Source organism: Parasteatoda tepidariorum, chromosome 2 (genome assembly GCF_982258835.1).
Source record: "Parasteatoda tepidariorum strain Cologne lab strain chromosome 2, Ptep-v5.0, whole genome shotgun sequence".
In the NCBI taxonomy this organism is placed as follows: domain Eukaryota; kingdom Metazoa; phylum Arthropoda; class Arachnida; order Araneae; family Theridiidae; genus Parasteatoda; species Parasteatoda tepidariorum.
In genome coordinates this window covers 54907822-54920379 of record NC_141756.1, presented here as the reverse complement: position 1 = coordinate 54920379, position 12558 = coordinate 54907822, and the positions used below count along the sequence as shown (strand labels likewise).

The 12558-nt window shown below is 26.6% G+C and overlaps 1 protein-coding gene across 1 annotated transcript in view; it reads left to right on the top strand.

Moving 5' to 3' along the window:
* LOC107454561 (complement factor B) overlaps positions 1-12229 on the top strand; it is a 41987-nt gene extending 29758 nt beyond the window's left edge. Inside the window, exons 15-18 of the mRNA XM_016071795.4 lie at positions 200-311; positions 6831-7004; positions 9520-9765; positions 11978-12229. Coding sequence (XP_015927281.1) covers positions 200-311; positions 6831-7004; positions 9520-9765; positions 11978-12174 — 729 coding nt within the window. The 3' untranslated portion in view covers positions 12175-12229. The remainder of the gene's footprint in view (positions 1-199; positions 312-6830; positions 7005-9519; positions 9766-11977) is intronic.
* Positions 12230-12558: the final 329 nt, after the last annotated feature.

The following is a 12558-nucleotide window of genomic DNA, read 5'->3' as shown; positions in this document are numbered from 1 at the left end:
ATTTATTAAATATGCTGAGAACTTTCATATTTTTGTGTTAAATGCATTTCGTCAAACGACAAGATAGAGCTAATATTTTTTTAACCAAATATTGTTAAACATTTTAGCATTATTAAAAAAATATGCCGTGAAAATCAAATTTTGAAAAATAATATTAATGAGTATTTTTTAAAAGACCTAAATTTATTTTATTTTTCAGCTGCAATGTGGCGGCTCAATCATTCATGAAAAACTTATATTAACAGCAGCTCATTGTTTATTTACCAAGAAAGGTGAAAGAAGGAAGGATAAAGAAATCATTATAAAATTAGGTGAGATAATGAAGTTTTAAAAAAAATTATGGTAATTAAAGATCGAAATGAAAAATTTCTGATAATAAAAACTGTCATTTTTATCCCATGTCAAAATTTGCAGAATTATTACAAAAAATAAATATCTATAAAATGTTTTACAAAAAATTTAGTTTAAAAAAAAAATTCCAAACAGTGATCAAATATTCTAACAGCATGTCAATAGATAAAATTTACGCGTGTACGCTCTAAATTAGTAATTAATCTATCTCAAACAAAAATTACCAGTACTATACTCCAGTCCAAGAGATGAACAAGCATTTAAGGGTGAAATATTGCTGCGGCAGAGTAACGTATTTTGCAAGGATTCTATTGTTTCTCTATAAACTGCAATAAGCAATGCTTAGTTGATCTGCCGTAGATTTATAGAGTAAACATTCTACAGTTTACTCAGTCATTTTTTTAAAATTTATTCCGGTTATTTATCTTTCATTTAATTCTGCTTCATGTTTAATTCTACTATATAAAAAGAAAAGTAAGCCTATCAATAATGATAATTTAAAGAAAATCAGTTATGCATAAACAATAATATTTATTCTTTTATTAGTATAAAATAATTTATAATGCATGTGAAACAAATAAATCTGCACCAAATTCAACGTACTAATAAATTTAAGTGCAAGAAAAATAAAGTACTTAATCAATTCTTGTTTTACTTTAAGTGCTAAGAAGAAGAAGGAAAAAAAATTTTTTTTCATCATTAACACTCGACATTCTTAAAAACATATCCAAGCATTTTACAAGATACATAAATCTATGTAAATAAAGCAGAATGCTTATATGTATGTATGTAACTTATACACATGCAGAATTCTAAAGCGATCCGCACCATATTTAGTGTATATACCAGGGGTTTCCAACTTGCATGAGGCCGGGGGCTGCAATTAAAAACACCAGTCAAAGGGCGGGCCGCAACTTAATCAAAATTTTAGAAAGGACTTTTAATGTTTGAAGGTACATTAAATATTACTGTCAGATTTTTATCAAGTTGTACAAAACAAGTATTGAATTACAAATAATAGTAAATATTTTCTTGAAAAAATATTATTTTGGATGCAAAACCTGAGAAATAAATTTTTTTGCACTGTTGCTATGTTAAATTTTACAGAAACGAAGAACTTAGGGTTTTTTAACAAAAGAAAAGTATTTTAAACCCATATAGATTTTTTACGAAAATCGTCCGCAAAATAATATATTATAGTTCGTGGGCCACAAAAAAAGGCTTCGCGGGCCACCCGTTGGTAACCACTGGTATGCACGTTTGATGACACGGCTGGCCAGTCTACTTTATAATTTCCTCCGACAACCAGTTCGCGCGTTACATCCCAAAGAAAGAGTGTTCCTTAGGGTTTGATTAAGATTTTATAATATGAGTGAATTGCTAGCAGCAGCTCTAATAAAACAGAAGTTTTACCGCACGTTTTTATGAATTATTGTTTGTTTCCTATGTTGAGTTATCACAAGTAAAATTAACTTTAAAAATTTCGGGACTAATCCCGATGACGTCATCCAATTATTATTTTAAAAAGTATATTAACTACGTATTTCTATCGATACTTATGCCTTTAAAGCGTGTAAAAATATTTATAAAAAAATATTAATAAAAGTATTAGTACCGTTATTATGCTAATTATTTTCGAGAATTACAACTTAAGAATTTTGGTAATAGGTACAAATTGGGGGGCAAAAATTTTTTTCTCCATTACAGAGCTAAATTAATGGAGACAATGTACTTATTCGTATACGAAAAATTGACATTCTATTATTGACGCCAATAATAAGTATAAAATTATAAGTATAATTACTAATATAAATATAAATAATAAGTATAATTACTAATATAAATATAAATAATAAGTATAATTACTAATATAAATATAAATAATAAGTATAATAACTAATTTTAATAATACTTTAATTAGGTATATTTTTTTTAATATGTACTGAATCAGGGGCCCCCATCAGGGGAGAAGGTGGGCGCACGATGCGGCCCACTTAAAGGTTGGGGGGGGGGATTTTTACACTAAATAAAACGAATAGTTTGGGGGAGGGGAATTTAGACGAGAGAATTTTTTTTTTTAAGTACATAAATAAAAGAAGCAACGTAGCACTATTTCGAACAAGCTAACATGGAAGGGGGAAGTTAGCAAATTTTTTTTGGGGGGGATGGGGGCCACTGTACTGAATATACTAATATTGGTACCAAGATATTAACTATATATACTGAGGAATTAGGGTTCATATGGCCCAATGAAACTTATAAGTACCAGAGGAAATAGTTGAAAATGATAATTGACGATCGACTATGGTTAACCTCGAATAAAAGATGCCAAATGATACTGAATATAGTTAATCTTTATTTTGATAGGAGGAACTTCTAAAAACATGTTTTGCTTAATCTAAAAACTTAAAGACACCTGGAAGGATAATAAATACTTTCGCAGTGTTGATCAATACCGATTTATTTTTTTTGTTTTTTCCAACCGTACTAAGAACGGGTATTCAACTAGTAGAAAATAAATAACTGCCATTTTCCCGCGCTTTGAAAAAAAAATATACATGCTACAGCATTAGATTAGAAACCTTAATACTTCTTTGTTCTAACATATATATAACACATAATATAAATCATAAATAATAATAATTCACTTCTTCTATTCTTGCGTGATAATTTAATATAATAAAAGAAATTATAACAAAATATTAGTTGAAAAAGAATACCTTTTTCGTAGCAAACGAAACGAAGATTTTAATAATATTCTCTGACGAGATTACACTTCTTCACATAAAGAAAGAAATGCACAACATAATGCCTGTGCATATAATTCTAGAGCCAGCTGCTAATTTCTTCACATTTCGATAAGTTTATCGTTTGCGGTTAATGGCTATTAATCGTTTTACGGTTAAATTTTTCTTTGATTCAATTCATAACATTCACGTGACGTCATTATTCTTTATTTAATAATAATTCTTCGATCAATATTTTAAATATTCTTTTCAAAAAATAAAACTACAATGAAAAGTTAAAATCTTTTAAAGAATAATAAAATATAATTCACGATATTCAGAAACTTAAGGAACATTTCTACTAAATGTGGTTTGGTCGTTCCACTTTAAATGCACTAATCGAATTCTCATTTTCTAAATGTATATTTAATATAAATTTTTATTTTGGGGAGAAAACATCTAAAAATTATTGACGGTGCAGCGTTGGATTGTATTAAACGGAAAAGTTTGTTCTTAAAACATTTGAATTTTACACAAAATAGTTTATTTTTAACAAAAAGGAAAGATTATCTTTCCAGTTTGTTTTCTGAAAGGCAGCGTCAGAACACTAAAGAACAGGCTCCAAATTACGTGCCGGAGAACTAACCTTTTAATGACAATGAATTAGATACCTTTAGAATTATTAGTTATGACAAAATTATTATCATGGCTTATTTAGAATTATTATTATGGCTTCAAATAAAAACGAATTTTGAAGGCAGGTGCTATAAAATTTAATTTATATAAAATAAATATTAAAAAAATTTTAAATTTTTTTTGCATTTTATTACCGATTTCAAAAAGCACAGAGAAGGCGACTAAATACATTTCTATAACAAAAAAAGGCAAAACTTAAAAGCCATGACTTTGATTGAGCCTTTAAACAAATTTTTTTTAAATAGTTTGGAGCGTGCAAAAATATTTGCCTTAGGTATTGATCTTTTCTTATCTATGCTACTTTTTTTTTCAATTATTTAACCATCTAATAATTATTTAACCATCTAATCTTAATAATTATTAAACTACTTATATTTTTTAAAAAATTTGCCGATGAACTTAAAATAAATTTTTTCTTTTTTACATTTTCAAAGGACATGTAAAACTAAACTGCCTAAACAACTTAACCTTCAAATATACAATTTTCCAAATAGCAAGTTCCATCTAAGTAATTATTTTAGTTGTAACTATATTATTAGTAGCATACTGAAATAAGTTGAATATAATTGTAACATATGTATATGGTACCAACAACACAATGATGTTCATGTTTCATGTTTTTAAATACTGTCATTGCCTGTAAAACAAAATAATTGATAATGCTTAAAAACTTTTCAAAAAAATCATAGTTTTCAAAAGAAAAACATCTGACATTAATAATTACTAAAGAATATAAGTTATGAGATATTAAAGATATGAGATATTAAATAATTAAATACATATATGAGGTAACTAAATTTTCCAATCTATTTTTCAGAATTAATACTTACTTACTCCCCCGTTAGCAGAATTTTCTGCACTAAACTGCATCAGAATCTTCAGAAATCAATATTTGTCTGCGACCCAAACGCAATCAAGTAAAGATTAATAAATAGAAATTAGGCTTACCTAAACCTATAGCAAAATTTCAATTTACAAAACGTAAATAAAATTTAAATACAAGAAATGTATGTTTAATTTTAATTTAAAACTTTTATAATAATGCTTAAGAGAAAAGAAAAAATAAAACGATAAACATCTAAATAACTAAAGAGAAAAAAAATTAATATCAAGTTAAAAATTTATTTAATGAATATCGAAGATATATTACTCCAGATTAAACTTTTTCAAACTATTATTGGAATAATTTGGCTTACTCAAACATATATATAATGAAATTTGCACCTGCAGATAAATATAGAACAGATGGAAAAAAAATCTATATAATTTATACTTTTTTTAATAAAAATTTAATTTTAAACTTATGCAATAATACTTAAAAAGAAAAATGAAATGAATCCATAGTTGGAGCTTCTAAATATCAAATAAATTTATTCTATATAAACACATAATCTAATCAGAATATCAAACCAGATTATCTCATATTTAAATTAGAAAAGAAAAATCATATTAAAATTTAGGTTTTTAAAAAAAAAAACTTAATTTATTTTCGCTCTTTAGAAATATATTTAAGTAAATAAAATTGTACCAGTCTTTAAATAAATAAATAAAATTTCCGCAAACTTAAGTTTCGCAACTTCATTATTAAAGCACTTCTAGCAAACTGCACCTGCGTGCTAAATGTTTTGGGTGTCAGATTTCATATGGGGAAAGATGATTCTTTATTGTTCATCAATGGGGATAAAAAAAGGTACTTTTTCTATTAATCTCTATTTAATGCGGCAATTTTATTTACTTTAAAAAGATTTTTAAAAAAATCGCTATTGTCTTGCTAACAGTTTCTTCTTATTATTATTGGAAAATTAGGACAAAAAAATAATAATCAGCAGCGCCTGCAGCGATTTTGGAGGATTTCTACTACTGGGTTTACTCCTTAGTTTCCCAACCTATGGAGGAATCTAATTTTAAGTTGCATAAATATTTTTATACATGAAGAAACATTCATGTATATAATTAAACGGTCTTATAATAAGATAATTGGGATGCTTAAAAAAATCACATATTTTTAATGGATTGAAAACAGTCCTGTGTATTTTTGAAATCTGGAAATGCTAAACAATGCAATTGTTATTGAATGTTCTTAAAATAAGTGCAGAACACATTACTATATACTTTTCCTTTCTATACAACATTCCAGTTTTCTTTTTTTTCTTCCTATTTTGTACATATGGGTATACTATCTTTTCTCCTGAACTTATTGTGCTTTTTAAAAAAATAAACTGTTTGAAACTTTAACGTCGTTATTTTCCTAAATTTTTACATAGATTTCAATTTTAAAAGTGCAGTAAGATGAGTAACAAATAGAGAGTTTATTTAAAAAAATTTAAGTTTTTCATTAAAAAAAATAAGGGACTTAGCCCCTGCTCGCTATCATACGCAGCATAAGTAAGTGACGGTAGAAAAAAAAATTATGATTTTACTACGTTAAGTCCCCCCCCCCTTTTTCTTTATATATAGAAAAATCAGATAACCTTTAAAACAAATAAATACTTAAAAATAAAATTAAAAAAATAAATAAACTATTGAATCGCTCCAAAACTGATTTAAAAAAAAAAAAACTAAACTAAATGAGACACCAGACATATGAGTAAGTGATAACAAAAATTCATAATTTTCCTGCTAACAATTTTCGTTAATTAATTTACGCAGCTAAAAAAAATTGCCAAATTTGGGATAAAATAATTCAAAAGCTATAAGCGTCTCGCGCCGGAGAGAAAATTTCCTGGAACAGTGGCAATAGTTACTTTTTTTTTATGTAGAGATTATTTCATGAGAATATAATTTGTATATATATATATGAGGGGATATGAAAAGTTATCATAACGAATGGAATACAATACATACACTTAAGTTTAGTTATGCCATATGTGTATTATATTCCATATATGTTACTTTTATTTTAATAAAATTCTACTTTTTTTTACTTTTTAGAAAACATTTATTTTCAACTATTGTGATAATTACTTATTAGAAATATACTACTTAATATAAATGTAGTTTTTAACATAAAATAATATTATATGTGCTATTACTTTATATAAATAAAGTTTTTTTAAGGATTGACAAATGTAACGAATGAGACCAATGTCCAAGAATATGAAGTCAAGAAATTCTTCATACACCCACAGTATCGACTAGGATTGATTTATGATTATGATATAGCATTACTACAATTGAAGAGACCAATTGAATTCAATGCATTCATCAGACCAATTTGCCTTCCACCAGCCGGTCAGACTTTTTTTTTTTTGTTGTTGTTGATGTTAAATTATAGAAATTGAATTGTTAATTTTAACATAGAAAATATGCGTTAATAATTTTATATATATAGAGAGAGAGAATATAATGAAAACACTTCTATACTGATATGTTTTTTTATCTTTCTCTACTTCAATCCTTTTATAAATCATTCCACTTTATAAATTTAGAAGCGTTTAGGGTATGCGATTTCTAATATATATCAATGGTGTTTAAAATTTTAAAGGTTTGTGGAACTGACAATAAATTACAAACGGAGAAAAGTGTTTTTGAACACCCTATGACAAAAAATGTAGCAATAAATTTGTAACTTGTGATAGTTGTTTTGGTTATTATATGCAACAATTGCACTAAATTTCGCAAACCTAGCTTCAATATTTATGAAAATAAGGATATTTTTATAAAAAAACTAATATTTTTTCATAACTTTAAAAGTATTCAATAAAATGGGGGGGGGGGAATATTTGGAGCAATTTAAAATGCATTACAAAATTATTGCATTACCATTTGAGAAAATTCGTTTAAAACTGTGCAAGATATGAATAATTAATGTAGTCATTTCACACTGCGCAAATGCGTGACGCATGCGCATTTTGGTGCATGAATGTTTATTGTAAGGCATAATCATTTGTTATTAAATTTTGTATTATGATGCAAAACAATATTTGTAGAAACCCCTTATCATTTTGAGCTTTCTTTTAAATAGTAAAAAAACTACTTATAAGATAGCTTGAAACTTTTTAAATTTTTAAGGTATTCAAATCAGACTTCTTTCATTAGTTGCCGAATACGATTCACTACAGAATTGTGAAGAAAAAGGAAATATTACCTATTTTTTCCGTGCATGTACAGTTTTACTGAACAACTTTAATTAATAATATCTTGCACAGTTTAAACGAATTTTTCGAAAATGTTAAAGCAATAATTTTGTAATTAATTATAAATTGCTCCAAATATTTTGCTTAATTTTTTTTTAAAAATTATTGAGTTTTAAAATTATAGCAAAAAATCACAAGACAAGAAAAGTTTTTTTTTTATAAAAATGTCTATTTTCCATAAATATTTAAGCAAGGATTACAACATTTTGTGCCGTTATTGCATATAACCAAAATAACTAAAAAGTTACAAATCTATTGCTACACTTTTTGGTACAGGGTGTTCAAAAATATAATTTTCCGTTTATTGTAAATCTCTGAAACCTCTATAAGCTCTTTAAATTTCATTGTTATGTATGAGAAATCCTATGATCTGCACACGTCTGAAGTTATAAAATGATTCTTTCAGCATTTCTTGAGAAAGATGAAAGTGTTTCCATTATTTTGTCTCTCTCTCTTTCTGTATGTGTGTATATATATATAATTTAACCTCTAAAGAGCCACTTAAACATACTATCATCAAATCAAAAAGGGCTTCCGTCTAAAAATTTTGAAAATTGCATTTCATTATGCATTACTCTAACCCTTTCTCAAAATTATTCACAGAGTTATTACACTTAAATGTTAAAATGTAGGTAATCTCTGACTTCACTTTTTCTATATGAAACAGCTCAAATTTATTTTTAAATTTTACATACCAAAATGATATAAAAATATAAAGCTGTTTTGTATTAAAATGCAATTAACTCCAAAAATAAAATTTTTTTGAAATTATTATTTTAAATTTTAAAATTTCTTTCGGCAAAGATAGGCAAATTTTTTGCATTCCATTTGCTAAATCTTACTGCAGATAACTTTTTTTTTTAAATCTAATCTACAATAAGAGTTAACAAATTGTCTAAATTTAATGATCTAATTTTATTACAAAATTATGTATTGAAAATTGAAATATCAAATCCAGGAACACTAGGAGTATATAACATCCATGGACCTTAGAACAAAATATAAAAATACTTCCAATAGAAAAAAAAATATTATAATTACTTAAAATATTTTTTGAAATTTTAGAATATGGAACAAAAGTTTAAAAATTCGTAAGTTTTCTGAAGGATTATTAAATTAGTAAAATAAAAGTATTAAAATTATTTTATGTATGAAATCCTATTTAAGCAACGAAAACCGTCAAATGATACTGAATTGTTTCTTTTTTTCTAATTGTAATTGAATATTTAAAAAAAAATGAATGCCTGAAAATTAAATAAATATAAATAACACCTTAATTATTGTAAAAATTATCTAAAATAAATTATTTATAAATAAAAAGTTTAAATAAAGCTTGTCGTTTATTGCAAATTTTGTTAATAGCGCTTCATTTCAAGCTCTATCATGCATTATTCAAATAATACTAATCATCAATGATATTAAGATTACTATAAATGAAGAACATGGAAAAGAAGCTAAATCTGATATTTAGTTCAGCTCTTCTAGCTCACAAAGAAAAACTATTAAGTTAATAAATGTGTTTTTTTATTAAATTTGTAAGTGAAAAAAAAGTTTTGAATGTATTAATGCATATTTAATTTAAAAAAACCTTCACTTTGAAATACTTTTAGAACCTTCACCAAACAGTACTCTTTACAAAGCAGGCCAGTATACAGTAGCAACTGGATGGGGGCACTCAGGAGTAGTTGAGAAAATGGAGAGAGTGAATACAAAATCTGTACAAAGTTTAAAAGAAATCATTTTACCAATTCAGTCAAGAGAGAGGTGCTTACAGAGTGCTGTTGAGAACCTAGTGGACAAAATTCCTGCAGATAAAGTATTCACCGATCGAATGTTTTGTGTGGGAGATGGAAATGGTAAATATAAGCTTCCTTAGATCTATTCATAATGTCAACATCTTAAGCAATGGTTTGCAACCAGTACTCCCACACAACACTGAGCTCCATAAATTAAAAAGAAGTTTTTTATTAGAATTTTAGAATCACTTAAATGAGCATACTTCATTGTAGTGGTCTTAACTTTTCATAAAAGAGGACCATGTCAATAAATCCTATGGGGCACATTTATTAGTTACTGTGAGATAAGAAATTAATAAGCAAGAGGAAAATTATAAATAATTTTAAGAAAGATACTAAATTTTTATGATTACAAAAATGTTGGTACTTAGTAAAAAATTTAAATAAAATTAGAGTATTTTATATACTTATACAACTTATTTTATACACTTACGTTATTGCCTGAAATGGAAATATTAACAATTACTATTGTTTTTTCTTTTTATTTTTTTATGAACGGCAGGCACTGAACTTTCGTTCTTCGCCTTAGAAGATGCCAGAAGTGTTGCTCATTTATCGTTACCCAGTGGGCACCTGTGAACCAAAGTCACGGAGGCGAGCAATTACCCACGCCACAAATACCTGTTCATAGGGTGGGCCACATTCATACATCAGAAGATAACACAGAGAGAGAGAAACAACCATGCCCAGAGCGGGATTCGAACCCGCAGCCATTGGCTTCGCAGTCAGGCACGCTAACCACTCGATCACCTGACCGGCACAATTACTATATTAAACAATATAATAAACATTACTGCAGTATTAGACTGTAAATGAAAAAGTTACTTCAAATATAAAATAGACGAATGTCATGTTTAAAGCTATTTTTGATTAAATAAAGCATCAATATTTGTAGTTACATTTCCGAAGTATTTTTCAAATATTATTTCGTCAAAAAAATTCCTATTTTCAATTTTTTCGTTTCTTTTTTTTGGAAAATTAGCCATTTTAGAGTTAAAAAAAAAAAAAAAAAAAAAAAAGCCTCTGTTTTTTAAATACTATAAAGACTTAATCATTATTTATTATTTTTTTTTTGTAATAAATTAGCAACAGCTACGAATTTTGCACTACTAGTTATCTAAAATATTGTCCTTTAAAGATCTTTTTCATTTTTTTATAGAGCTAATCTTTTAAATTTAATGAATGAGATAATTTAGTTACAGTGGGACACCAAATAATTATTGAAGAGCCATGCATTGATATACTCTATTTCACTGCATGCACATTTAACATTTTACAAAAAAGAAAATACAATGAATTTTTTAATCCTGCACATATAGAAGGTAAGGCATAGGAGAAAAAAACAAAGCAACTTAAATAACTTTTGATCTAAGCATCGGATTTTCAGCATTCTAGGACTCAATCTTAATGGTTCAAGGGGACCACAATATGCTAATTAATTAGTGACCCCTAATATACTTGAGTAGACGATACTTTTAGTTACGCAATCATATACAAAAACGTACTTTTTATGAATAAACATAACAATTTCAACGGATATGGATCCCTGATATGAGTGTAGCAGCAAATGGGGAAAAAAAGGTCCCAATAGTTTGGTTAGAAGAGTGGTCGAAAATGAGGTCCCTTAATGTTAATATTATTTTTTGCAAGATATCTCCATGCAAAAAATGATTTGTTATAATTATTCATTATTTTATTAAATAGTCGAAGTTATTTCATTCATAGTCGAAAAAAGAAATACTAGACTTTTGTAGAATTCGATTTCTCAGGAACTATCAAACAGATTTTGTTCAAATTTTATAATTTGTCACACAAAATTACTTTCCTCAAATGAAGTAAGACTTTGTATAGCTTACAATTCAAAATTTTTTACCATGTATTATTAAATAAAATAATGAATAATTATTAAATTCATTTTTTGCATGGAATTCTCTTTCGTTGAACTAATTTTATAGTTCGGCATAAAAATCTTCCAATTTATCTTATGATAATGCGAAATATAATATTAACATTAAGGGAACCAAATTTTCTTCCGCTCTCTGGAATATAAATAATTCACTTCAAAGAAATTTTGTTTCAGTTCCTCCATTAAAACTCCCAAAACTGATCTGCCAGTGATTCAAACAAAGAAAAAAAATCCTATTAATTTTGAGGATTTTCTGAATTTCAATATGAGAAATATGCTTGTATCTCTACACGATTTTAAATATATATCTGTTTATCTCTGTTCCGTCGGTTTTAAAATATCTCTAATGCAGGTTTTTTTTTCCAGGTGGAAATGATACATGTAGTGGAGATAGTGGTGGACCTCTAATGCAATCACAGCAAAATAGTGAGGGGAACATTTACTGGACACAAATAGGAATAGTAAGCTGGGGAATAGGGTGTGGACTGCCCAATACATATGGTTACTATACCCACGTTCAAAATCTTAATTTTTGGATTGCAAATATTACTTCAACATCATAAGAGAATTTTTTAAATTACCATTTTATTTCAAAGATTAAATTATTCTGCTTTGTAAGAGTGTTATTGTAATTTTTTAAGCAAAAAAAAAAAAACTTTGGATGAAGTACTAGAAAAAAAATCCAAATTAATATAAGTTTATTATTATTATAGTTTATAACTATGATTTTAGAATAGGAGCACACAACCTGTAGCCCAAGAATGATCAATGACTGACTGCAATATTTTGTCTTCAAATCAAAAAAATAAATAAATTAGAAACAACTACATAAGTAAAAAAAATTGATCGTTGTTTTTCTAATTTCAATTAACTCTGAAAAAATACAGTATTTTAAAATTAAAAAATTTAGATTCATCTTTCCAATTTGTAATAAAAAAACTTTAAAA